The following is a 26,431-nucleotide window of genomic DNA, read 5'->3' as shown; positions in this document are numbered from 1 at the left end:
ATTCACCTGGTGTGATGGCTGTTACCAGCAGCTCCAACCTAAAGTAACATTACTTCTGTTGTCCATCATGGATCAGTCTACAGATCAGGAGCATCCCAGGGTTAGTACTGCCAGTAGTAGTACTTTTTCAAAGTCATGTGTGAAGAAAGTGTAAGAAAGGACACTTCAAATCCAAACAACAATTGTCATCCTAAAATTAAACATCAGGGGCGTGGGTGAGGAAAATCGATGCATTTTGGACCCGCCCCCATAATTAAATCGTTATTTTGTAGCGGTGTGTGTGTGTGTGTGGGGGGGGGGGGGGTCAAAAGAACACAATTCACCAGTAGTTGCTTCATTTTGGCTCCCGATGGGCAGGATACAGGAGACTTGCCTGCTCTCCCAGGAGTCCGGGAGACCTACCAAGAATTTGGCAGTCTCCCGGACATTCCGGGAGATTGGGTAAGTATGAAAATAAAAATAGTATAATAATACATAAAAAAACATGACATACATAGTTATCTTTTATGACAGAGAAATTTATTCTCAAATTTATGTGACGAAAAACTTTTAAAAATGCATTTCTTTGAGATATGACTGGCATGTGTGCTAGATAAACATAATCTCCAGACAAAGGATATTGTTAATACCATAAAAACGTGAGGTGATTGCTGCTTTGCAGAGGAAGATGTCATTTTCAGGTAAATGTTCTATAAAATAAATATAAATGTTAGCCTGTTAGTGCTGATGGACGTTTAACACATTGACAAGTCCACTTCTTCACTCCAGAACATGACGTTTTCTGGAATTTCTGGATGACTTCAAAACATAAGATAAAAATAAGGGGGTAGAATTATTGACCCTTCTAAAAAGGAAAAGAGGAGGCGTCGCCTAAAGCAGCCAATCCGATTCTAGCCATCTTTTATCTAGTATATTCTAGAAAATGATAGCTAGAATCTGATTGGTCCCTATGGGCAACACATCCGACTTTTCCTTGTTAGAAGGTTTGATAAATCTACCCCTAAGTGACTGTGTGATAAAATTTAATATACTGGTGATTAATCTCTATAAAAAAAAAAAAGCTATTCACATGGACCATCTTCTTTTCAAACTACCAGAATGCCTACTGAATGTGTCTCAGTTTAAAAGGATCATACTACATTATGTAATGGTCCCATAGGTCTGCAGCCAGTATTTATGTGATGGTCACATGGTGTCAGTCAGCCATTAACTTTTTTAAGGAGTCCAAGTAATTTGGGATGAGTGAAGCTGTGTCATCTTCCAATCTCTCAGCACGACCCTCTGAGCCCACTGTACTGGGAGATCGAATGTGAAGAGCGACCGGGGATGTGCAACCCTGCAAGAAAGAGAAAGATATATTCCTAACATATCAAACGGTAACAAGATCCTAATTATAACAAAATATTTTTTTCTCTCTAATCTCCAGTTAGTAGGTATATTACATTTACTATGACACATTGTCTGCAGCCTAGGAAACATTTCCATGAGCAGTTGCATATGTTTCCATGACCGTTGGCCTCAACAAAATGTCCGCTGTTACTTTTGTCTCTAGTGTATTATTTTTTACTGTTTCCGATCTAGTGCTCTAGTGTTTTCTGACATAAAGAAAATACAGACGGTCAATGACATGTGATCACCTGCAGTCTGAGGTGCAGCACTGGGTAAGTAATTATAGCACTAATTTAAATAGTTTTTATTTTAACTAGGTGTGAGAGGAGAGTAATATTAATTTGGTTAGATGGACAGATTTATTTAAAGAAGTCACATCAATGTACAGCTTACTTTATGCCTCATTCTTTTTATGTAATATTTTATTACATTTATGCATATTTACTGTTCTAATTCTAGTTTTCATATGTGACTAAAGCACTACAGCCTAATTTCTGAATGGTATACAATGCTGAATTGTTTTGCTATGCTGAATGTATGGACACTGCACAGTACCACTTCTCTGTATGTCATTCTCATGCTGTACATTTGGGGAAAACTCCCCTGCCCATGCACCGCCAAAAAGATGGACTAGATTTACTAAGCTGCGGGTTTGAAAAAGTGGGGATGTTGCCTATAGCTACCAATCAGGTTCTAGCTTTCATTTATTTAGTACCTTCTACAAAATGACAGCTAGAATCTGATTGGTTGCTATAGGCAACATCCCCACTTTTTCAAACCCGCAGCTTAGTAAATCTAGCCCTATGAAGCCTGGCTGTGGCCATGTTTTTTTTCTTACATGAAAGTTAAACTTAAAACATTAAAATAAGTTAGAATTCCAGGGGTTTCACGAAAATTTCCAGATCAGGGTCAAACTTCCAGAAAACCGGGAATAAATCCGACAAGTGGAAACAGTGGAGCAAACGCCTCTCAGTAGCTGCTTCAGCACCAGTTGTTATTAGATTATGTCTTACACTCTGTAACTCAAACTAAACTTCTTATTTACAGTCAAACAGTTTAACTTCCAAAAAGTGTCTGTTGCCATTTTATTGCAGCAAATTTGTTTTTGTTTTGTTTCTGTTTTGTCCCAAAATCAAACATTTGGAAAGCCCCCTCTGGAAATCCTGCGTTTGCCCGTGTATTAATAAACTGAAAAAAAAACTGAGGTAAGCACTACATTTACCGAAGAGAATCCTTTCCCAAAGCTGGCCCTGTTCTTTGTTCGGATTTTAGTAAGGGCAGTCTCTGCCACTTCCGCCCTCTCTTCTGCATCATCAAGTTCACTAATTGTTTTTCGGTACTTATTGAGGTTCAGGTTGGCTTGCTCCTCCTGTGCAAGAAAAATACAGAAATATACTTATGTTCTAGAGCTCATGCCAGTTATAAACAGAGGTTTCTGCAGGCGTGGCACAGACTTGTATTTCTCTTACTATGTGGCTTATTATTAATATGGATAATATTAGAAGTGTGGTAGTTAGTTACATATAAGGACAATGTTTCATACAGAGGTGAGTTTAACACCACAATTCTGTGCTGTTGGAGGACCCTGCTTCTTCCATTATCTAACTCAGACTTTGGTATCCCACTTCTGACACCACCAACGTCACATGCAGCCCTGTCCTCACACAATCACGTGGGTCACTGACTTCCTCATTGTGTCACTGTATCATAAAATGTAATCGTATATCAGTGAATGTTACAATATTCCCTTTTCATATTAGATAAACATATATTCTTAATCTGTATTATATTCACCGCCTCCTCCACCATTCTCTTATACGTCTTCAGTTTACTCTGCAGCCGCTCGATCAGGTCCTGATTCCGCTGTTGGATCTTCTGATCCTCCTCAGCCTGGAAAACCAGCTCCTTTAGACGTCGCTCGTGTTTCTTCAACGTCTTTGTGGTCTCTATGTGCTTCTTCTGCTCGGTGTCCAGTTCCAATTCAAGCTCCTTAATCTGAAATAAATGTAACGCCACTATTTGTTCTTATATTCTGTACAGAATAACACTTCCACTTACATACCCATTTGGACATCATCGCCCCCTGCTGGTAACAGGGCATATTTTCAGGTTGGCTAAGTATTATTTCTTCAGGAGAGCAGAACTGAGCATGTTCAAACTCACTGCAGCTTAATGGACCAAATAGGTTACTTATCATTAAGTCCAGCAGTGTAGCAGATAGCTGAGAGAGGAGAAAGTGTACAAATCTATTATTATTCCAATTGTATAAGCTAATGTCACTCTAATAATAGAGTTTAGATAATACAGCGGTATTGTATGACACAAACACGAGTGCAGAGTACGCTCGGTCAAGCAGGAACATTCCTCAGAGGGCAATTGCACATCAACCGTTTTATATTTTACTCTTGTGAGTCTTGCATATGATGAATGTCATTTTTTATTGTGCGTCATGCTCTATGGCTCAGTTTGCACTCTGTCATCGCTGCTGTGATTTTCTTTACACTGCAGTCTGAGTATTTCTAAAGAACAGATAGATAAATCTTCACTATTACAAATACTTCTTAAAAATGCACCACAATTCTTGAGATGAGCTATTTTTGAGCACATCCCATTATTTTATCTATCTATTTGACTGGTTTTATTTTGATTATTATTGTATAATACAAAAAATATGCAAATATAACTTCTGTAAGTAATAGCCATATAATTGGTGAGGTCAGATGTCATCGCTTCAGTGTCCCTTAGGAAAAAACGTGTATTATAAGGAATTATGATGATTAAAGTATAATGCACACCATACTGCAAATGATAATGGATATTAGAAGTCACCTCTGAATTCTGTGACCTGTAAACCATCACTAAGCACACAGCCTCAAGTTTGTATGTAGTCACAGAACTAATATCCTTAGAATTTACGGTGGAGGATACATGTTTGCATATAGTAGTATTTATTAGGTTCACTTCTCCTAGCAGTTGGTTTCACTTGAACATTCATATTTTAATTCTCAGGTATTATAATTAACTGGTATATTTATCTAAGGATGAAGAGCCCTGGGGGTATATTTACTAAACTGCGGGTTTGAAAAAGTGGAGATGTTGCCTATAGCAACCAATCAGACTCTAGCTGTCATTTTATAGAATGTACTAAATAAATGACAGCTAGAATCTGATTGGTTGCTATAGGCAACATCTCCACTTTTTCAAACCCGCAATTTAGTAAATCTAGCCCCTAATGTGAAACTGGGTGTTTTTGCAGGTGTTAGTGCTCATTTTTGCTACGCCCAACATAATAAAGATGTCACCACCGGTGTTTGCATGGGGGAGTTTACTTAACAAATCTATCATGATTATAAAATATAAAATGATTATAAAATAATCTTAGTCGCAAATGGACTCTTTATAATAAATGAGCCTAAGTGACATAATTATAATAGTTAAATTCCGCATTCCAGGAACACTTGTATTTAGGAAAACCAAATTGGCAGCTGTAATATTTCTAGATCCGCAAAGTACAACTGGAATCTTTAAGGAATCTGATACTCCCTCTGCCAAACTTACAGGCTATAATCTACAGATATTGGGGAGGTTTAGCTCTTCTTTAGAAAGGTCATTCTCCATTCTCTAGACCTACCCGCACCTCCAGTTTCTGCATGATTTTCTTTTCATCTTTTAACATCATCTGCTCAGCTTCCTCAACCTTTGCGTTTAGTTCTCGGATCTGGTTCTCCAGACCTTTCTTGCCTTTTTGCAAGTGCTGCGTGTGATCCTGCTTGTGGCGTAATTCCTCTGACAGACGTGAATTCTATATAGGGCACAAAATAAATCTCTCTTTATGGCTTTCGGAAGGCTTCATGCTGATATTTAATATACACAAGTCATAAAGATATATTTATATAATATATATTTATATTTGACGAGCAATGACTTCATCACTTACTCTAGGAGAGTAGTGATGTCACTTCCTGTAAAATATATCCTGTTTGGTAAGTATTGATGTCATTTGTGTCATATAATTCATTGTGAAAGTAGTGAATGGATGCCACGAATGGTGTTTGGAGGGGAGGGTACTAGGCACTCTCCTGGGGTGCTACATACTCTTGTATGTAGCACACAAATACTGGTTGGCATTTATTTTCACACTAAGATTTAGAGTTGAGCTAGGATACACTCCCCAATCTCAAGTTTAAATGTTAAATATGCAAAGTCCCCATGTCAGCACCTCAAGGTTTAAAATTTGACCAGGCTCAAAATTGCACCTTCCAGCTGGACTTACATTTAAAGCTAAATTAGATTTAATATGAGAATTACCCATACCTCCCTATGTTTAGAATAATTAAATAAGCCACACCCCCGTTGTAACCAACCCCCCCCCCTCACAAATGGTCAACTTTAGGTAAAATCCCCCTCCTACTTTTGGTTAAGCTCCACCCCTTCTGTGGCCCGCTAATCAGGATGTCCAGCCAAAATCAGGAGAGTCGGGAGGTATTGGATAATATTATAAAAATAGTTTGTTTGATTTTTAAATTGAAATTTGGAACTCCTCCATGATTTCTAATAACTTTATATTTTACAATAGGAGAACATTATTCCCAAAATACAAAAACATCAATGGGTATATTTACTAAACTGCGGGTTTGAAAAAGTGGAGATGTTGCCTATAGCAACCAATCAGATTCTAGCTGTCATTCTGTAGAATGCACTAAATAAATGAACGCTAGAATCTGATTGGTTGCTATAGGCAACATCTCTACTTTTCCAAACCCGCAGTTTAGTAAATCTAGCCCCAAATGTTGTTCATCTGGAGCACTTGCGTTTTTACTACAATATAGTTTAATTGCTATGAACATTGCTATTATTTTTGGTGGTGAAGAAAGTGTGGAGCTAAAGATCTAACCTTGTGTAGTGTTTACACATAAAAAAATTGTTAAAAATTACAGTAGATGTTAAAATGTATTTAAAAACAATATCTCTTATCCTCATCCACCAGAAAGTGTCCAGAAAACAATCCCTTGAACCTTCAATGGAGGAAATGCAGTGAGTCAGTTGCTCATTTGTAGAATAAACACTAGATGGCAGCAGAACGTTTTCAAAACATTTTCATGTGCAACAATTGCATTTCTTTTATAATGAGTGAGAAACTTGCTTTTTGGAAATTACTATTTTTTTAATGTGGGTTTTACTATCTCAATGTTCTCTGAGTCTTTTATAGCCCACACTGGGGAAATATGGATACATGGAAACTGGAGTGTGGCTTAGCAGAGCATAGATCTTGGCAAGACAGGCCAAAATTGTACATGGTTTTCCCCAATATTTAGATCTAGGATGCCAGGTGGTATATGACATTCTCCTGTGCCGCTACCCATTTATGGTATTCCCTATCACATCTGATCAGACTCTCCCACAGTCTTCAAATCATTAGACGCTCTCTGAAAAACTTTTTTTTTTATGCTTTCTATGTGAGATATATTCTCAATTATTCAAACTGGATTAGGAGTGCTCTAGCAATCCATTTCTTTTTCTTTTCTCCCTTTTCCTACTTATGTCTCGTAATGGAAAGAGCACCCCCTCACTACGATAAGGATTTTGATATCTAGATGAGGTACATCCCAACTCTGTGCGGATTACTCCCCCCTTTTTTCTTCTGAGAGATACTTGGGCCTGGTCCTAGTCTGTGATGTCAGACTGAGAGTTTGTTTCTCAGCAGGCAGCGGAACAGCGAGGTGCCCCTCCCCTTACCTCCCACCCGACATTCCCCGCCTCTGGAGGAGTTCTCGGAGCTGGGGAGCAATAGCGCTGGGTAAGCAGCAGCCACCAGTGTGCACATATAGTTACAGGTAAGATAGAGAAGTCAGGCAGCATTCTCAGTTTATTCTATATTTACATAAGTTAATAAGAAGGAGGTTGGTGCAAAAAGCCAGCGGCAACCTGAAAGTCCTGAATAGAAATAATTTATCAGTAATGTCTATGCAGATCAAAGCTCACATCAAATGATACGTTTTGTCCCTTCAGCCACTTTCTGTATCTTGCTCTGCTCTCCCACCTCTTTTTAGAATACCTCAATCTCCCTCTATTTTTCTCCATCTACACACACTCCCTTGGTGGACTGATAAGGGCCAGTATGTTAGGCATTACCTCTACCCTGAAGATAATTGTCATCAGTTGTGTCAGTTTTGCGGCACACATATTACTCTATAGCACATGTGCCCCGGAACACATCCGTATCCAGATTTTGGCGTATCTGGAGCTTGCTGCCCCCTCCGCCTGGAGAGGCAGAATTAGGGCGGCAGGTAAGTTTAAGTTGAGTACAGTAAGGCTGTGTTCACACGTAACCTAGTTAGACGTGGACACATCCCCAGATAAACTCCTTAGGAGGTGCAACTTTGGAGGGTACTGGTTAGTTTGAAGTTTTGTCTAGAAGGCTGAGAACCCTTCCTCCAGCCCTGAAATCAACAATAATAATAATAATAATAATAATAATCTGTGTACTGCAAAATTATCAAGAGGAGATATGTCACCTCTGCAGCGGCTTTCTTGACTCTCTCCTCTGAATTCCGAAGCTCATTCAGGTAGTCTTCACTCTCAGCCGTCACCTGCTGGAGCTGTCCTTCCAGTTTCTTCTTTACAGCCGAGACAGACTGGAGCTGGGAGAAGAGGGATCACATCATGAATTATTACTATATAATCAGAAATATATTTAACATAATAGTGAATTAAACGCTTCAGGTGCAATTTAGGTTTAATGATACAGGGTGACATTTCCTCACCTATGCGTGGTCATATGTCTGAGGAGTTATAATACTTCAGTGTGTTTAAGGTTAATGATTAAAAGCATTTTTTTAAGCCACCAAAAACTGTTGGTTAAGACCTGACTACAGTGCAGTGGCGGATCCAGGGGGGGGGGGGGGGGGGCGATCGGGGCGATCGCCCCCCCTAGCAGGGGCTTGCTGCCGGCGGCTGCACACTATGTGCAGATCCGTTCAGCAGAGAGAGTTAGGGAGAGAGTCCTGCCCAACTGCTATGATTGACACAATCAGAGCAGCCGGGCAGGACTCTCTCCCTAACTCTCTCTGCTGAACGGATCTGCACATAGTGTGCAGCCGTCAGCAGCCTTAGGTGTCAAAAAGGGGGCGGGGCTAAATCGCACCCCCCTAAATCGCCCCCGGTACAATTAACTTCTGGATCCGCCCCTGCTACAGTGTCCATTCTATTGCTGACTTTGCATGTGATATATAGGTATTATATACCTCTTTGTCTGTTTTACCCAGTTTGTTTATTAGTTTACTATGTTTGTCCCCAATTGTAAAGCGCTACGGAATATGTTGGCGCTATATAAATAAATGATGATGATGAATATATAATGATCAGGTTCAGAATATAATGATTTCCACTGACTGTAAGCTGCTATAATGGTCTTTCTCCCAGTGACTGACACTGTGCTGTATTTATAGAGAGAGTAAAGAAAAGGGCATCAGATGCTGTATAAATGTGTAATTAATATTAAATTAATTATTTTAAACAGTTATCATGAGAGGTGGGCATAAGATAAATACACTTGGGTGGTCTCCCAGTTATAGCAGGCAGGTTTACATTGTGGTCTCTCAAACTGTAAACTTTTTATTGTCCACTGAATGCAAAGTTATCTCATCATTGGTTGATGAGTATCTAGAAATGCTCTTTCCCGCAAAGGTGCAACTGGAAGGTCTCAATAAAAGGCACAGCCCTATCGCCACTATCTCAGAGGGCTTTGGATCCCTTTGTGGGGAGAAAAATGCTGTGTGTAATCCCAGGAAACCCTAAAACCCCTTCTAAATGCACATTATCCACCCCATAACCTCCTTCATCTCATCTAAATAATCTCTTCCCACAAAACAATATTTCTTTGTCCATGTAGATTTAAAAGTAGACACCTTCATGCGTATGAAGCATATAGGTCAGTGTAGGACCTGCATATAATGAGGTAACCCGTGAAGCTGGGATGCAGGCTTAAATGTTTTGATCAAAATATGAACCAATACCTCATGTTTTCCTTTTGCTAGATACACACATATATGCAGTGTTAAGGATAAGCTCTGACAACAACTGTCTTTTGTTTTGATTCAAGTTGCCTCATACTTTATTACTCTGTGTGAAATGTGCAGAGAGTAATTCATTTACAAGCCCTGCGGTATTCAATGCTTCTTAAAATAGGGCTTAATTCGCACATTTTTGTTTTCACCCCTAGAATGTGATAAGAGACAAGATGGTTGGGTGACAGGAAAAGTAAAATTAGGTTTGAATATTAATCTGATATTTTACCTACTTTATTTTGTTAGGAATACCTGATTATTTAATTTATTGCATTTGTCCGTTAAATCCATCAGCTCTATCTCCAAAGCCTTGCGTGATCGTTCAGAGGCTTCCACCACATTTGTAGTCTCCTCCAGCTCTGAGGCCAGAATGCTGGTACGTCTTTCCATTAAATTCAGTTGTTCTCTGGCATCATCATGCTGACGTGACTCGTCCTCTATCTGTGTCTGTATATCCTGAAACACAAACACAGCTCAATTTAAAAGATTCTACAACTAACGGAGAACATTCTAAGCTGGAATGTTCATATGTAGACTTCCCACCTGTAATAAAAAATTGGAAACTTCTTTAACCCATGTTTTAACACATTTTTGAGTACTTTCAATACAGTATGTTTGTCTGTTTGCAGATTAATTTAAGAAAAGGAATCTGAAATTTACCCTTTAAATGTTTAACCTAAGCCCCCTCCTCCAATTAGATAGAAACGAGTGTATCTGTTGTGGGGCAGCACAGTGACTCAGTGGTTAGCACTTCTGCCTCACTGCACTGGGGTAATGAATTTGATTCCTGACCATGGCCTTATCTGTGTGGAGTTTGTATGTTCTCCCCGTTTTTGTGTGGGTTTCCTCCGGGTGCTCCGGTTTCCTCCCACACTCCAATAACATACTAGTAACTTTATTGGCTGCTATCAAAACTGACCTCAGTTTCTTTGTCTGTGTGTGTGTGTGTGTGTGTGTGTGCGCGTATGTTAGGGAATTTAGACTGTAAGCCCCAATGGGGCAGGGACTGATGTGAATAAATTCTCTGTACAGCGCTGCGGAATTAGTGGTGCTATGTAAATAACTGATGATGATGGTGATCTGTTCCCCAGTCATTGGTGGTTCCTGCTTACTATATTCTCAAGGCCACAACAGCTGGAGAATTTCAAGAATGCAGAAAGAAAGGTGTTAGGTCATGCTCATTGGCTGAACCATCTTACCCGATCAGCTGCAGTCTGACATCCTGGCACTAAGGGACATTTTTTTCTAAGTCCCTGTGAACCTGAATTTGTTAAAATGATTTTCCAGCCCCTTGGGCAAATGCTATATGGAAATGTTGGAAACAGACATACATATCTTAGGTTGTCTGATTGGATAACTAGAATACAGAGGGCAGGTACCAAAGACAGTCCAATGGTTGTGGGTCCATAGCGAGTAGGATAAACAGGAAACAGGCCAGAGGGCAGGGCAGGTAGCAAACAGAGGTAATCCAGTAAACAGGCAGAGGTCAGGGGAATCAGCGTTCAAGCAAGGCCAAGGTCAAAGCCAAAGATCACAAAAGGAATAAAGTCAAATGCAGAGTGTCAACTGGATAGAATAGGACAGAGCTGGTCAGCAATTGTGCAGCACACAAACGCTATAACCGGCAGTTAGACTAAGCCCTCCCTGCCTTAAATGGTAATATGGACCAATAAGGAGACATTGCTCCATAGAATAGTAATTAGCCCCAGGAGGTTATTAATTAATTTACAACTAATACGCACTCGCCCGGCTACCCACAGTTGCCGGGACGTGGCACTGACTGGGAAAGCATCCCAGCCGTTGCCATGGTGACAGCTGGGATGGAGCAGGAGGAAGCGAGCCATGGATCGCTGCGGCTCATAACAGAAGCAACAAAAATTGCAATAGCACCCCTAAGCGCTGCCAGAGCTGTGTCTGTCAGGTGCCACACCATTGATGGGATCTAAAGCTATTGAATTGCTTGTTGCTACTAGGAAGAGAAGTGGGTTGGGGGAATGTCTTCTCAATGTTCCAGGCTTCCAAGGAGGTCATGCCACTTCCTGTTGAATCTATTGCCCTCCAAACTTAGTCTATCCATGAGGTCTGGAAATGTCAACATTGTTTGCCAGAACCTGAGGACATTCAGTGATAGGAGACTGAATGAACGTAGTGGAGTGGGTACAGGAGGTACCAGTGTATGGGGCCAAGACTGACCTGGGGCTCCACCGTCCAAGACCAACATTTTTTTTTTTCAATCTGTGGAGGCCCTCACTCATCCTGAGTGTAGTCCAAGATTTAAAAATATATTGGGAGTTATGTGGCGTTATCGGGGCCATCGCTATCCTAAAGAGGGCATACCCCATCATTGCTGAGGTGGCTGACTTCTCCCCTGGGATAACCACTTATGAGCTTCTTTCCTTTTTAGTCCAGCCCCTCACCTCTGTCTCCTGTTGTAGCAGAAACTCACATGGTTTTTACCAGGCTACATCCCCTGTACCAAGGCAATCTCTGGGTTAGAGCTAATACTGTCTGAGGGAAAGAGACAAAACTGGGAACTCAGAGAAGGTTGCCAAAAATAATTAAGAATGGGGCTGACATTGCCTAGGGCCCTGCAAGCTTTGCATCCTAAAGAATACACCCAGGTGGGACTTTCAGTGAGGTGAGTGTCTATAGGACGATGGGGATCTCATGAGAGGATGAGTTAGGTAAGAAAATAATATCTCCTACATGAAACATTTTTGAATAAATTACCACAAGTAAATACTGTAATCCACCCTGAATCAACCCTGAAGTTGGGTATCAGACTGCAGAAAAAGTAAATTTTCGCTGCAGGTAGTTTACTACTAGCATCCATAGCTCTACATCAGAGCTTTATGGAAGTGTATCTATTATGGTCTATCGTAAGCTATGGACAGCCCACCAGCATGAGCTTCAGATAACGGGGGAGGGGGGTATTAGACAGGGGGACTCCCGCTCTACTTGCTGTTAAATGTTTCTTTGAGAAGATATAGTCTAAAAGTGGATGACCCCTTTATCACCATATCCTAGGGGACCATAAAACTTCTAAAGGGACCATGATATTAAATATAGGTAAAATTACAGGGCAAAGGTCACTCTTAGGGGGGGAATTCAATTGCCAGGGATGTGGCACGTGGATATCGCGCCACGCACGTCGCCGGCAATTACGGTATAAATATCCACTGCTAAGTGTCTCATGGACATTATGGAGACACTTTGCGACTAACAGAATTCCCCCCTTAAGGTTTTGTTTTAAGAATAAATTGTGGACGTTTACTGCCTAAAACAATCTGGATATTTATAGGACCACTATACTCAGAAGACGAGTTGCTTTATATATAAGTAAAAATACTACTGTTTTACATGATTTTATATGCAAAAGTTTACCAGAAATGAATGTATTTAAGATAAAGGGTTTATCATTAGGAAGCATTGACTTCCAGTCAGGTAAACCTACTGAAGGTAACTGTTTGCAGGCACTAAGAGCCTATACTGGCTGATAACCAAGTTTTCAAATATAGTTAATTATTTAATCACCTTAATTTGTTGTTGCTGCCTTTTTATCAATTTCATCAGCTCTACGTTGCTCCTGTTGGTGTTTTCCAGCTGTATTTCCAGTTCATTGATATCATTTTCCAGCTTTTTCTTCGCTTTCGTGACTTCCACCCGACCTTTCACCTCAGCGTCTAAACTGGCCTGTAACGATTCTATGGTACGTTGGTGGTTCTTTCTACGTGCAGAAGGTAAACATTAAACCGATGAATAATTAAACCTCTCATGCTGTAAAAGCTACACAGTGGAGACAGAGCTGGTGAAAGAGAAAGTTATTGCGAGAAGAGGGTTTTCCAAAACCTGCGGCTGATGCAGAGTAAAGCTGTCTTGCCTAATATGCGGAACTGTATCTAATGTGACTGCAATCATGGGTGACCAAATGGAATTATTCCAGAGTTTGGAGTAGTAGCATTGAGCAGCTGAATTACAAGGCCCCCAATCATCATTAACAATGTAGTCATTCTCCAAATATATTCTTTTTAAATTAATTTGATCTAAATCTGCCAAATTGCAGTGTGGGGCTAGCAATATTCTTTGCTGCCAGTTGTGTTAACATACAATATCATAGTCATGGATATCACACACTAGGGGGTATATTTACTAAACTACGGGTTTGAAAAAGTGGAGATGTTGCCTATGGCAACCAATCAGATTCTAGCTGTCGTTTTGTAGAATGTAGTAAATAAATGATAACTAGGTGTGCTGTGGGAAAGATGACAATTCACCTCTCTCATTCACAAAACCCTAGTGATCCCATTCCTACCTGCCCCAGGGACACATTGTGACCTATGGGGTTAGCAATCTCTTTGAGATCCCTCTCCCCAATGGGATTGGGGGTACCAAAAGCAGCATCTAAAAATGCTGATGAAGCAGGTTCCATCTGAAGCAAAAATTATGCTTTGGTCTCTTAAGTGTGAGACATGTGAGATGGCTGTCAAAGGGTTAAGAAAATGAAATAAGGGTCAGGACAATAACTTCAGCCATCGAGGACTGATTGTCTATGGTTGATAAGGGCGTAATTGGAAGTAATATGGCCCCATTTCAAAATGTCTTAAGCTCTCTGTCCCACCAAGTCACATGTATAATAGTATAATAAATATACATATATTTTTAAAGGACAACTCTCACTAAGTTTGGATGATAGTTGCCCTTTGATTGTCTACCTTCATGCAGGGCTTACCTTCATCATTGTCTACCCTTTATTTTCCTTTAAGTGGACATTTGAATAATATCTAGAATTATAGAGTTAATTCTTGCCTCTTGTATAAAACATTTACCTTACACAATAGTCACATTAACATGTGAGTGTGGTACAATATTAGATTGAGATAGTTGGAGACACCTTACCTGGTTTTCCCCTACAACCCCTGATATAGTTTACAGAAGTGAGGCAGAGAATTAGAATATTTACCTGATGGCTTCAAACTCTTCCTCTTTATCCTGAATGTGTTTATCGGTGTCTGCCTTCAGCTGAGTCATCTCAAGTTGCAGTTTCACTACTTTACTCTCTTCGGCCTGAGAGAGAATTTAGGACACAATCAAATAGCGCAACGTTAATAACCACTCCCAGGAATAAATTTTATTTATTGGTACCTTCAACAAAATCAGTGTTTAAACATTAAAAACAACATGCTGTACAGCAGAGATTAATCCACAAACATGTTTGGACAATATAACATGAGCATTGAAGTTGATGAAATGATACTCAGTTGTTAAATTATACAGACAGAGATGCCACAGTATGCAATTAATAATTATTTAATATTAATCAAGTGTTCAACACAAACATTTGCAAAATTTCTTTCCAGAGAATTGCTTCAAAAACTTGTGTGTTGATTTTGTCTTGCTTATGTGCAATTAGTTTGTGTACATTGTTTTCGTCAAGGTCAAGATATGTATTCGCAAACAGCAAAATCGCATGTACAGATAACAGCTGATACTGAGGTGATTAGTCCACCTAAATGTTTTAATAAAGAGTGATTAAAGGTTCTGAATAAATATCCAGGAATAATATACTGAAAAGTTGGCAAGCCTATAGGGCCCCTATGCTCGTGGGGCCTCTGGGCAACTGCCCAGAATGCCTACATGTTAAGACAATTCTGAATGGGGTTGAATGTTTATCATAGTGACAATAGATCATGGGCATCATTTTGAGCTAGGAGCGGAACAATAATGAGTGCCTGCAGGCAACAGTGAATCATGGTGGAGGTTCCTTGGAAGTTTGGAGCTGCATTTCAGCAAATGGAGTTGGGGATTTGGTCATGATTAATAATGGCTTCAATGCTGAGAAACACAGACAGGTACTTTCCCATCACGCAATACCACGAGGGAGGCATCTGGCTCCAAATTTATTTTGCAGCAGGACAACAACCCCAAACATACAGCCAATGTCATTAAGAACTATCTTCATCGTAAAGAAGAACAAGGAGTCCTGGGGGTAAATGTATGAATCTCCGGATTCTTCATCTCCGGCGTGTTCAGCCTCTTCAGCGCTTAAATTTAAAGCAGCGCTGCATTGTAAAGGGAAGTTTCCCTTTACAATGCAGCGCCGCTTTAAATTTAAGCGCTGAAGAGGCTGAACACGCTGGAGATGAAGAATCCGGAGATTCATACATTTACCCCCTGGAAGTAATGATATGGCCTCCACAGAGGCTTGATCTCAACATAATCGAGTCTGTCTGGGATTACATGAAGAGACAGAAGGATTTGAACAAGCCTACATCCACAGAAGATCTGTGGTTAGTTCTCCAAGATGTTTGGAACAACCTCCCTGCAGAGTTCCTTCAAAAACTGTGTGCAAGTGTACCTAGAAGAATTGATGCGGTTTTGAAGGTAAAGGGTGGTGACACCAAATATTGATTTGATTTAGATCTCTCTTCTATTCATTCACTTTGCATTTTGTTAATTGATAAAAATAAACTATTAACACTTCTATTTTTGAAAGCATTCTTTGCAGCATTTTTTCCCACAACTGCCTAAAACATTTGCACAGTACTGTGTATAGATATGTGTGTATATATATATATATATATATATATATATATATATATATATATATATATATATATATATATATATATAATATGGGAGACAGAGCAGCAGTTCCACTGTGCCAGAATATTTGCACTAAAGCCAAGGATAATTACTGGCAAGTAACATACTAAACTGTATTGATGTGTAATGTTAGGCTGTAGAAAATGAGATTACAGAGGGCATTGACAACAACTAAAACTGGTACGTGTATTATTACTTTACCTCAAAGTATAATTGAACTACTGACACCTTAGTAGTTATGCAATGTACTTTCACTTTAAATGCATAGCTATATTATCACCACTTCCTCTGGAGTTATTTACAGAACGTCCCACTGAGACTTCACTTTCACTTCTATCATTTCAGTGATGGCGTCTGCTGACCTGAGAGACGAGTTGAACTGCTCCATCTGTCTGAACATTTATACAGATCCTGTAACACTGAGATGTGGACACAACTTCTGCCGGGTCTGTATTAATCATGTGATGGATACACAGGAGGGGTCTGGAGTTTACACATGTCCTGAATGCAGGGCAGAATTTCAGGAGCGTCCTGCATTACAGAGGAATATAACTCTGTGTAACATAGCACAACGTTTCCTCTCTGCTCAGCCAGAACAGGAAGTGACTGGAATATTCTGCACTTACTGTATTACCTCTACTGTACCTGCTGTTAAATCTTGCCTGATGTGCGAAGCTTCTCTGTGTGAGAATCACCTGAGAGTACACAGCAGGTCAGCTGAACATGTCTTATCTCAACCCACCACTTCTCTGGGGAACAGAAAATGCTCCGTCCACAATAAGATCATGGAATATTTCTGCACTGAGGACAGTAACTGTATCTGTGTGTCCTGCAGGCTGGATGGAGATCATCGGGGACATCAGGTGGAGCTACTGGATGAGGCCTCTAAGAAGAAGAAGGAACAGCTAAGAAATGCTCTACACACACTGACCACAAAGAGAGAGGAGACTGAACAGAAAGTCCAGAGTCTACAGGAGCGCAAGAGAGTCGTACCGGAAAAAGCAGCTGGTTTAACCGAGAGAGTTACTGCCTTGTTTAAAGACATCAGGAGACAGCTGGACGACCTAGAGAAGAGAGTCCTGAGTGATATCTCCAGGCAGGAAGAGCAGGTGTCACTCTCAATCTCTGATCTGATCCAGCAGCTGGAAATAAAGAAGGACAAGCTTTCCAGGAAGATGAGTCACATTGAGGAGATGTGTAACATGTCTGATCCAGTGACTGTCTTACAGGTCCACATTTCAGACACAGATGACATTTGTGATCATTGGACAGAAGATAAGGACAGAGATGGAGATGATAAAAAGGTTAGGGATGATCTCGATTTGGATCTGATTTTAAAAAATTTGCACATGGGCTTATCTAATATTGTAACATATGAAAAGAGAGGGATCTATTTGAAGGAAGCGTCAAGCATATTATTAGATGTAAATACTGCCAGCAACAACCTCACTTTGTCAGATGACTTAAAATTGGTATCAATGTCAAAGACAAGTCAGAGTCTCCCAACAATACCAGAGAGGTTTGAGAATTATCAGGTTTTAAGCACCAGGAGTTTCTCCTCAGAACAACATTACTGGGAAGTGGAGACCAGTAGGACGGGATCCTGGATTGTGGGAATGGCCTACACAAGTATAGAAAGGAAAGGAGATCAGTCATTCATTGGGTATAACAACAAATCTTGGGGTTTACGGTATTGTGAAAATCAATATTCAGTGAGACACAACAAAAAAGCTATAGATATACCTTACTGTAACTCTTGCCATAAATTCAGAGTATCCCTGGATTATGAGAACGGGCAGTTGTCCTTTTATGAACTGAGTGACCCAATCAGACATGTACACACCTTCACTGCCACCTTCACTGAGCCCCTCCATGCTGTATTCAGAGTATGGGGGGATTGTTGGGTTAGAATCCTGAGCTAATATTGGAATCTAAAAAAAACCTTGTAATACATTAAATCAACTTCAAACCAATAGAATTAAAAATAAATATTTGTTTGGTTATGACAATTTTAGACTTGGTAGAATTTCATAATCCACTTGTTTTCTACTGCTCTAAATGCCATTCACAGAATGATGAACAGGTAGCTAGTGGCCTCTTTTGCATTGATCCCGATGTGAAATGAAAGATCCATAATGTTGTGCGTTTTACAATATTTCCTTCATTTAGTCTGTAGAAAGTTTGGGGCTACACATCTTAGGTTTCACATAAGGATCAATGGTCCTATTACAAATCCCATTAGTTCTTCTCTTTCCATGCTGTGAACAGAGCAACCACAATGCAGGATGGATGGGTCACTGAATCCCCCCAAGTATAAATCCTAAGAGTTGGCAGCACGCATACAGAGTCATGTTACACATATCCAGTCATTCAGGTGTTGAGCCAAATGACTGGCTCCCAAAGCAAACTAGGTACATTTTAGTCAGCAGATAACTCTCATACACATTGTCGGAGACCATCAGGTGAACAGATTTTCCATTCTGAGTTATCAGATCTATCTCAGGCTCCCCTTGATATAGGGTTATAACTTTTATCTGATAATACAGACTAAGTAAAAAGAACAAATATTATTTTACCACATTTCCCCCTTCCCTGATTCAGCCTCCGTTCCCCCTTCTCTCCCTCTCACCCTTGTGTCTTTCTGTCTGTCTACCCCTCCCCTTAGATTGTATGCTCCTATGAGCAGGGCCATTTCTCCTCCTTTTCCACCACTTCTAACTCTGCTTGCCAGCTACTCAGCCCTCCTCCTTGAGGACCTTCTGCCCTTTGACCCCTCTCGCTTTTCTCTGCACCCCTCTGTGGCTCTAAACCTGTCATCCGTGCCCTCCCTCTTGGGCTCAAGCTTCCAGCGTTTGCAGATCTTCCCTTTCCCTCACCCCCCTGCCCATCTCTCTAGCTCTGCTTTAAGCTTCCTGAGTTACTGTGCTTATTGTTAATTGTACCGTGCTGTTTCACCTTATACTGTGATATTGTTTGTCCCTGTACGGTGCTACGGACACCTTGTGGCGCGCTATAAATAAAAAATAATAATAATAATAATAATAATTTTACACTGTTTTGATCACAGTTAGCCACATCTGCAGCCTGTAGTATGGTGTTACTCAATGAATAATAATAATAATATATTATAATAATTATAATTATTTGCAATGAAATGCATTAAAAAGCTTAATTATTTAACTTGAGAAACTTCTTATTTCAGTCTCCTGGACAAAACCATGTTACAATGCAAGGGGTGCAAATTAGTTTTCTGTTTTGCACATAAGTAGGCAGCATGGTGGTGTAGTGGTTAGCACTTCTGCCTTACAGCACTGGGGTCATGAGTTCAATTTCCGAGCATGGCCTTATCTGTGAGGAGTTTGTATGTTCTCCCCGTGTTTGCGTGGGTTTCCTCCAGGGTGCTCGGTTTCCTCCCACACTCCAAAAACATACTGGTAGGTTAATTGGCTGCTAACAAATTTACCCTAGTCTCTGTGTGTGTGTGTGTGTTAGGGAATTTAGACTGTAAGCCCCAATGGGGCAGAGACTGATGTGAGTGAGTTCTCTGTACAGTGCTGCAGAATTAGTGGCGCTATATAAATAAATGGTGATGATGATGATAAGTTAAATACTGACTGTTTTTTCATGAAGCACCCTGTTGCATTGCCATGTTATCCATGCCACTTTGAAAAAATTTCCAAACTTTGTACCATGCGTGGCTTTTATTTCTTGAATTGGGAAATCTCTTGGAACTTGCTTGGAGCTTCTTTCTAAGTGTAACACCCCCTTGTGTATTAAGCGTTGTAAGGGTATATATATATATATTGAACCACGCAGATGCTTCTCACCTTGGTACTTGGTTTTCAGTGCCTCCACCCGAATCTCTGCTTTCTCTTCTGGGGGGTGTTCAAAAGATACACCAGGGGGAGATCCGGGAAACCCCCTGCCCAGTATTAACACTCTGTGACAAAATGTGTGCTGCAAAAGCCAGCCAGGCACATTTATTTAAATGGAAAAATATACTTTGGTATAATTTGAAATAATAGTGCAAACAATACAATACAGTAATAAAACAGTGTGGATGAAAGTGGCGCACCACTTCTTACTATGCACACCAAGTTAACACAAAAACTCGCAATAAATCAATAACAGCATACAATATAATATAATATATAACAATATAACCATTAACTGTCACAGCTTTATACACATGAAAAAGTATATCAGATATCTTACTTGCTCCTGATACTGTGAATATCTTGCAGGGTGAATTTATATATTTCCCCTTATAGCCCTACAATGTACTGCCAAACACACACAGCAGTATTCAAACACACCACACAAATAGAGCAGTGCACTGCAAGTTGGGGCCCTTCTGTATGTATGCAGCATGGCATGGAAACATCATTTGTCCAGTTTTCAGATTTTGGAGGTCTTTAAATCACTTGCAGTGAGGTACAGCAGTCACAGTATGCAGACCCTCCTCTATGCAGACCCTCCTCTAGCAACAACTGTAAAATCCTTTCTAATTTGTATCCTGGGACTTGTAGTTCCACAAGTGCTGATTAGACACACACTTGGTGCATATTTACCTGCCCACCCATCTATCCCTAACTCTTCAGCCCTTGTGGCCAGATATAGTCCAAACCCCACTTGAACAACAACAGATAGATAAAAATAACCAGTAACTTATCTGCACCAGTGTGTCACAGGTCTGAACTTGATTATCTCCAAAATGGCTGACTTGTAAAATGTCCTTCTTCAGAGATGCATGCAAACCTCCTCCTACAGCTTCAAACTGTGGCTTCCAGCAGGTTTTGTTCAGAACTGCACTGAGCTTTGATATCTCTGCAGACTGCTCTCTCTGCTCAGATCACTCATCCAGTGCCCTTCTGCCTAGGGTCACCTATCTGAACTGGTCACACAGCTCAGTCTCTCCCAGGATGCTCCTCTCTCCCTCTCTCTCTCCGCCCTCTGGTTTCTCAGTCTTCTTAGGCTCCGCCCCCTCTTCATAACAGCTTTCTGGGAGATGTAGTTCCTTCTCCTTGACTGGTAAATAGCTATATGCATCTCTTTTCTTACTGATGCAATTGTGATTATTAGCCCCTGGGTGCTCAAGTCCAACTGCAGCATCCCCAGGGGTTACATAAGGTTGCACATGACAGAGAACTAACAGTCAGGGTACTCTCTGGGATTGCATTACTGGTTTCACTTAGCCTATGAATAATTAAACTTGTCTTTAGAGTATAATTTTTTGGGAGTATGTGTGTGGTAGGGAAGTTTAGATTCTGAGATGTGGATGGTGAGACATGATCATGTTCCTGCTGAATGGCAGATGCATATATTTGTACCTCTTCTTAAGCAGTTTCTGAATAAAATGCCTAATACAAATTAATTTCATTTTGTATGGCAGTGTCACCAGAATCTGCAAACACAATTTGCTTTACATTGCACACAACTGATAAATGTTTGCAACCCACAACATTCCGCTTGTAATTCTAAATATGTTGGTTGAAAATGCATCAGAACTTTTTTTCTTCATTGCCACTGGCACTAGCGGTTTCTTCTCTTGTGCAATGTCATTAGCGCTGTGGGGTATCTAAGCACATTTGCCCCTATTTTTGTGTGCCAGATATAGACTTATGTGGCAAATTTTATTTCTCATCGGACCACTTTTAAAGTATGAGAAAAGAGTAAATGTCCATTCTCACCATGGCTCTGAGGATGTCTATTCAAACCCCCTCTTTATCATACTTCCCAACTGTCCCGATTCAAGTTGAGGGGACTGTCATGCCTTTCCGTGCTCGGAGCCTTTCTCCCTGACTTTCAGTGTTGCGGGTACAAGAGGCAGATGTCTCTGGTGCCTGGAGCAAGTGAAGGGTGATTTTGGGGGATGGGTGGGGTGTGGGGGATGGGCTAGTGCTTAAGAGCCAATAGTGTAACCATGCCTCTTGCACCATAACCATGCATCCTAATGTGACAGACATGTCCACTTTCTGAGCTGTGTCCTGATTTAGATAGTCTCAATGTTCGGAGGTATGTTTTGAATAGTTTAAACTAGAAATGGGCAGGCTTGCTTTCTTCAAAACGAACACACTCGAACTTCGGGCTTCCGATTACTTTCGCGCTAATTCGGATTCCTAAACGAGTCAAAACATCATTGTGACATTGTTGGATCTCAGATCTCGCAATCTTTTGAATCTATAAATACCACCCTCTACGGCAATCTAGCGCCATTTCAGAGAAGGATACAGAAGGGGTAGGATAGAGTGGGAAAGAGAAGAGCTCCATTGCTGAAATACTAATCTACCCAGTCCTCAGGGCTCCCTACCAGTGCATGTTTTCCATATCTATTTGCTGGAGCACAGGTGTATTCATTACTGACTGACACATTGTAACAGATCTACAGGTGGTATAATTATTTCACTTGTTACCGGGAGCACCTGCACTGCTAGAGGTCCTGAGGACTGGGTTTGGCAAACACTGCTTTAAACTTTTCATTTTTTACCTAATACTTCTCAGTTTAGCTTCATTTATTTCTTTAATGAAGGAGAATGAGGGGGCATTAGTTCCGTCTTAATGTCATTTTTGTATTGCCGTTGTTAACAATGGCATTAGTGGAAAGCAATGAAATACTATTGTGGAACTATTCCAGTGCGCCTTGCCTGACAAGACATGCTGGTTCTTGTAGCTCCACAAGTTCCCGATTGCCAAAGCAGCTGCCACGGCTTGGTCTTGTAGTTCTCCACTAATATATATATATATATTTTTTTTTACATTTTAAAAAAATATTATTTGTTCAATCTCACTCATCTCACTGGTACTTAGGAAATCTTGACTGTTTGAAACCCATGAGATTATTTGTGGACATTTCCATTTTGCAAATCCCTGTTTAGTAAATACTCCAGTCCTAGACTTCACTATGCCGTAATCGATGATCTCTGTCACTGTGAGATGTTTGGAGATTATTTTTGGAGGTTCGAAAAGTGGAGATTTACATGGCGATTTGCCTTTAATAGATTAGCTGAATTGCAAACCTCACTATGTACGACACTAAAAAATAGGAGGTTTGATCAAAATGGACCTTTGCTAGCTAAAAATGAGATACAGCTAACAAAGCAAATCATCTAGTAAAGTAAAAAGAAAAATGCCCCTGATATTATAACTTTGGGGAGTGAAATGAAAAGGTAATTCTGATTGTTCTTTTCTGTTTTATACACTCATTCAACGAGTTGTTCTCAATTCTGTCCTCATGCACCCAAAGCTCGTCATAGAATCCTACGGGAAATAATCAATAGAACACTGAATGAGTCAGGCACAGAATAATGTACCTGTGCTCCGTATAGGAGATCTATAATACATGTGTCACTGGAGGGAGGACAGATGTAATGATACAGACTGGACAAAAATTCTTGTTTGACGTTTTAAAGACACCAGTGTGATATTACTGTATGTGAGGAGTATGTTTCCTATGGAGAGGAATATTGAGCAAAGGTCACAATCACATAGTAAAATGTTTCATAGAATGTTATCTGCTCATTCAGTAATAATAGTAAATATGTTGTCCCTTTGTGGTAAGAAAGGGTGGTATTCCTGGCATTTTTAACATAATTACAGTAAAAAAAGTAAGAAATAAATTAATACTTATTAAGATCCACTCCACATTGGCAGACCTTAATGATTCCATGTCTGGAGCTGTAACAAACGCTACCAGGGCTAACACTCACGAGAAGTTTGAAAATAGTCATTGCATTGTGTTAGGGCCCACGACCACCTAGATGAGCTTTTAGAACAGAAGAGTAGAGATCTTCACATTTAGCAGCCGCCTTTCCCGTAGAGCTTTACGTGCTCACAGGTACTCGGATGCCCCCAGGTCTTAGGCTCAGAGTAGTTAAAGCTCATCAAAGAGGGCCGCAGTGCAGATGGAACCGTGGCCGCAGGCTCAGACTGGAGCAGATGGTCAGAGGCAGGCCGAGGTCAGAGGTCCGTAGAGAAACAGCGAAGTCCAGAATATAAGCCAAAAGGTCAGGGTCACAGGCAAACAGCGAAGTCCAGAATACAAGCCAAAAGGTCAGGGTCACAGGCAAACAGGCAAGGTCCAAGGTACAGGCAAAAGGTCACAATGGTAGATCAGGTATACAGGAATCCAACAGCAGGTCAGCAACAGTGGAGGACTGGAACGCTATAACCGGCAGGGAGGTTAAGCCCTCCCTGCCTTAAATACAGAAGAGAGCCAATCAGGACCCTTGACCAGTAAGTACCCCCAGGGGCTGTTTAATAAATTACTGCCTCATTAATTAGCCCACAGGCTGTTCACTACCCTGCGCATGCGCCCGGCTGCTCAGCATTGCCGGGACGTGTCGTTGCTCAGAAGGCATCCCGACCGTTGCCATGGAGACGGTCAGGAGGAAGGGAACCGCTGTAGGAGGAAGTGATCCGTGGCTCATGACACATTATCAGAGTGGCCAAGTCACGGTAGCCATGCGCTGACCGCCTTTCAACACCCTAACTTTACATTCTACTAGTTGTCTGGAAAGTATTGAGAAAATCCTAAGCCTACTTGGAGTTCCCCTTTACAAACCCTCCAGCATGATCCTTTCACATAAAACCAAATGCTCTGCTTTCAAGCGTCCAACTTATCTTCTTACTTCAGATAACTATTTACTGATGAGAAAGGTGACAACAAAGGGCTGACATCAATGCTTCTCCCACGCTTAGGAAGCCATTGAAGTAGATCCTGTATCTGCAGCATTTGCTCCTGTAACAATCTAACCTGTGGTCGTTGGGTGCAGCTTAGAACTTCAGTGAGCCAGGAGGCACCCAGTTCACAGTGACCGGGAATCCTTCTGGACGCTCATTCACTATCTAGATACAAGTTGATAGTGATCTCTGAGATTTCTATGCTCATGCATCATAATGGTGGCTTGGCGAACGGCAGGAAACAACCGCGACATGATGGAAGCTTTAATGTTGAACACAAGATAATATTCATTTGAAGCAACACATTATATCACTTGAATGTATTTGTACATTTTTACTTCATTGAATACATAGTCTAGGAATGGAACTGGGACATCAACAGTCAATTCATTCTGCTGTTGGGCTGGGACAATCAATGGCGAATTTCTCTGGCGAAACGCGTCAAAGGTAAAGGTGAATATTTCACTCATCTCTACTTAGGATCAGCTCTGCTTTGAGTATTAAATATAACCTTATCAACAGAGCAGTTTTATGTTGTATCCAAGGGTAATTTAAATACACAACTCTATATAAGTAATATATAGGCTTGGGTTAAAACGCAGAATTAAAACAGTGTATTTAGTAGAAGATGCAGAAGGATGTTGCCTGAATGTAAAAAGACTAAGTTTAAATAAATACACAAATTATACATCTGCTGTCAACCTGGATGCCGCTTCCACAAAAAGCGACAGACGTGGCATGAGTCCACTGTGTGCACGACCCAAACTTAAGACACGGACGTGAGCCATCTTCCCGTCCCATCAATTTTCACAGCATTCCTACAACTATCCCAACACATTCATTTTCATCACATCAGAATTGTACTCATGAATTTAGAATTGAGAAATTGAAACACCTTTGTTACCTCTAAAATAAGACCGATGTGGGAAGCTGGGATTAGTAACAGCTAATGAAAAGAAAAACAAGATATATCTCTGAGTCTGAACTGCTGCGTCAAGAAAAAAGTGATCTCTTGATGAAAAGAGAATATTTAACGAACTGTCAGATTTATGTGTAAGGCTTCTTCAAATAGCATGAATCTGAGGATTAACACTTTTTATATAATCAAATCCCTTGTTCTGAAAATTGTGAATATTTAAGCTCTTTTGGAGCTAATCCTCCAGACTAAACGCGGAGGTCTTGTGCAGGAATATCTATGGAGTGTAATATTATTGGAAAGGTCTCTTTTTGATCTCAGCAACATCAGATCAAAGATCCCGTCAGTAATTGTGTGAGACACCAAAGATGAAGTGCTGCAGGTCTTGCTGGTGTTGTCATATATTGACAGTAAAACTCAGCATGTGAATGCTAACAATTAGCGATGAGCGAAATTGCGGCAAAATTTTTGCGGGAAACAAGATTTGCGTCAGATCAGGTCAAAGTTCCGGTGATACGGTCTTAAGAGTTCTGCTTTTGCTTCACCATTTCACAAAATTTAGTCTGTAAATAGAGCTGGGACAACAACAGTCAACAAATTCTGTTGCAACTCTCAATCATTAATATTAATAATAAATGCCTTGTAACACAGCCGTTGAGCAATGCTATATCTTTTTTTTTCAAATGATATAGGCAAAAAAAAAAGGCAAAATGACCCCTCAGAGCCTGATTTCTCATGGAAGACGATTTTAAAGTAAAAAAAAAAATGAACAGACCTT

At 40.5% G+C, this 26,431-nt stretch overlaps 2 protein-coding genes across 4 annotated transcripts in view; one reads left to right on the top strand and one right to left on the bottom strand.

Moving 5' to 3' along the window:
• Positions 1–542: 542 nt before the first annotated feature.
• LOC142095160 (myosin heavy chain, skeletal muscle-like) overlaps positions 543–26,431 on the bottom strand; it is a 167,283-nt gene continuing 141,394 nt past the window's right edge. The window contains exons 13-20 of one of the 3 annotated variants that reach the window (XM_075177993.1): positions 14,416–14,519; positions 12,990–13,182; positions 9,708–9,911; positions 7,905–8,030; positions 5,027–5,191; positions 3,184–3,384; positions 2,612–2,758; positions 543–1,336 (exon numbers count right to left, since the gene is read on the bottom strand). In XM_075177993.1, the coding sequence (XP_075034094.1) occupies positions 1,196–1,336; positions 2,612–2,758; positions 3,184–3,384; positions 5,027–5,191; positions 7,905–8,030; positions 9,708–9,911; positions 12,990–13,182; positions 14,416–14,519 (1,281 nt within the window). In that variant the 3' untranslated portion in view covers positions 543–1,195. Of the gene's footprint in view, positions 1,337–2,611; positions 2,759–3,183; positions 3,385–5,020; positions 5,192–7,904; positions 8,031–9,707; positions 9,912–12,989; positions 13,183–14,415; positions 14,520–26,431 lie in introns of all 3 variants that reach the window. The other 2 variants (XM_075177992.1, XM_075177994.1) reach the window with 2 other exon arrangements.
• On the top strand, positions 16,399–19,207 carry LOC142095162 (E3 ubiquitin/ISG15 ligase TRIM25-like). The gene has a single exon (XM_075177999.1). It carries the CDS (start codon positions 16,406–16,408, stop codon positions 17,978–17,980), a length of 1,575 nt encoding a protein of 524 aa, XP_075034100.1. The 5' UTR covers positions 16,399–16,405; the 3' UTR covers positions 17,981–19,207.

Source organism: Mixophyes fleayi, chromosome 6 (genome assembly GCF_038048845.1).
Source record: "Mixophyes fleayi isolate aMixFle1 chromosome 6, aMixFle1.hap1, whole genome shotgun sequence".
Classification (NCBI taxonomy): domain Eukaryota; kingdom Metazoa; phylum Chordata; class Amphibia; order Anura; family Limnodynastidae; genus Mixophyes; species Mixophyes fleayi.
The sequence above is the reverse complement of the archived record's forward strand: the minus strand, read 5'-3'. Positions and strand labels throughout refer to the sequence as shown.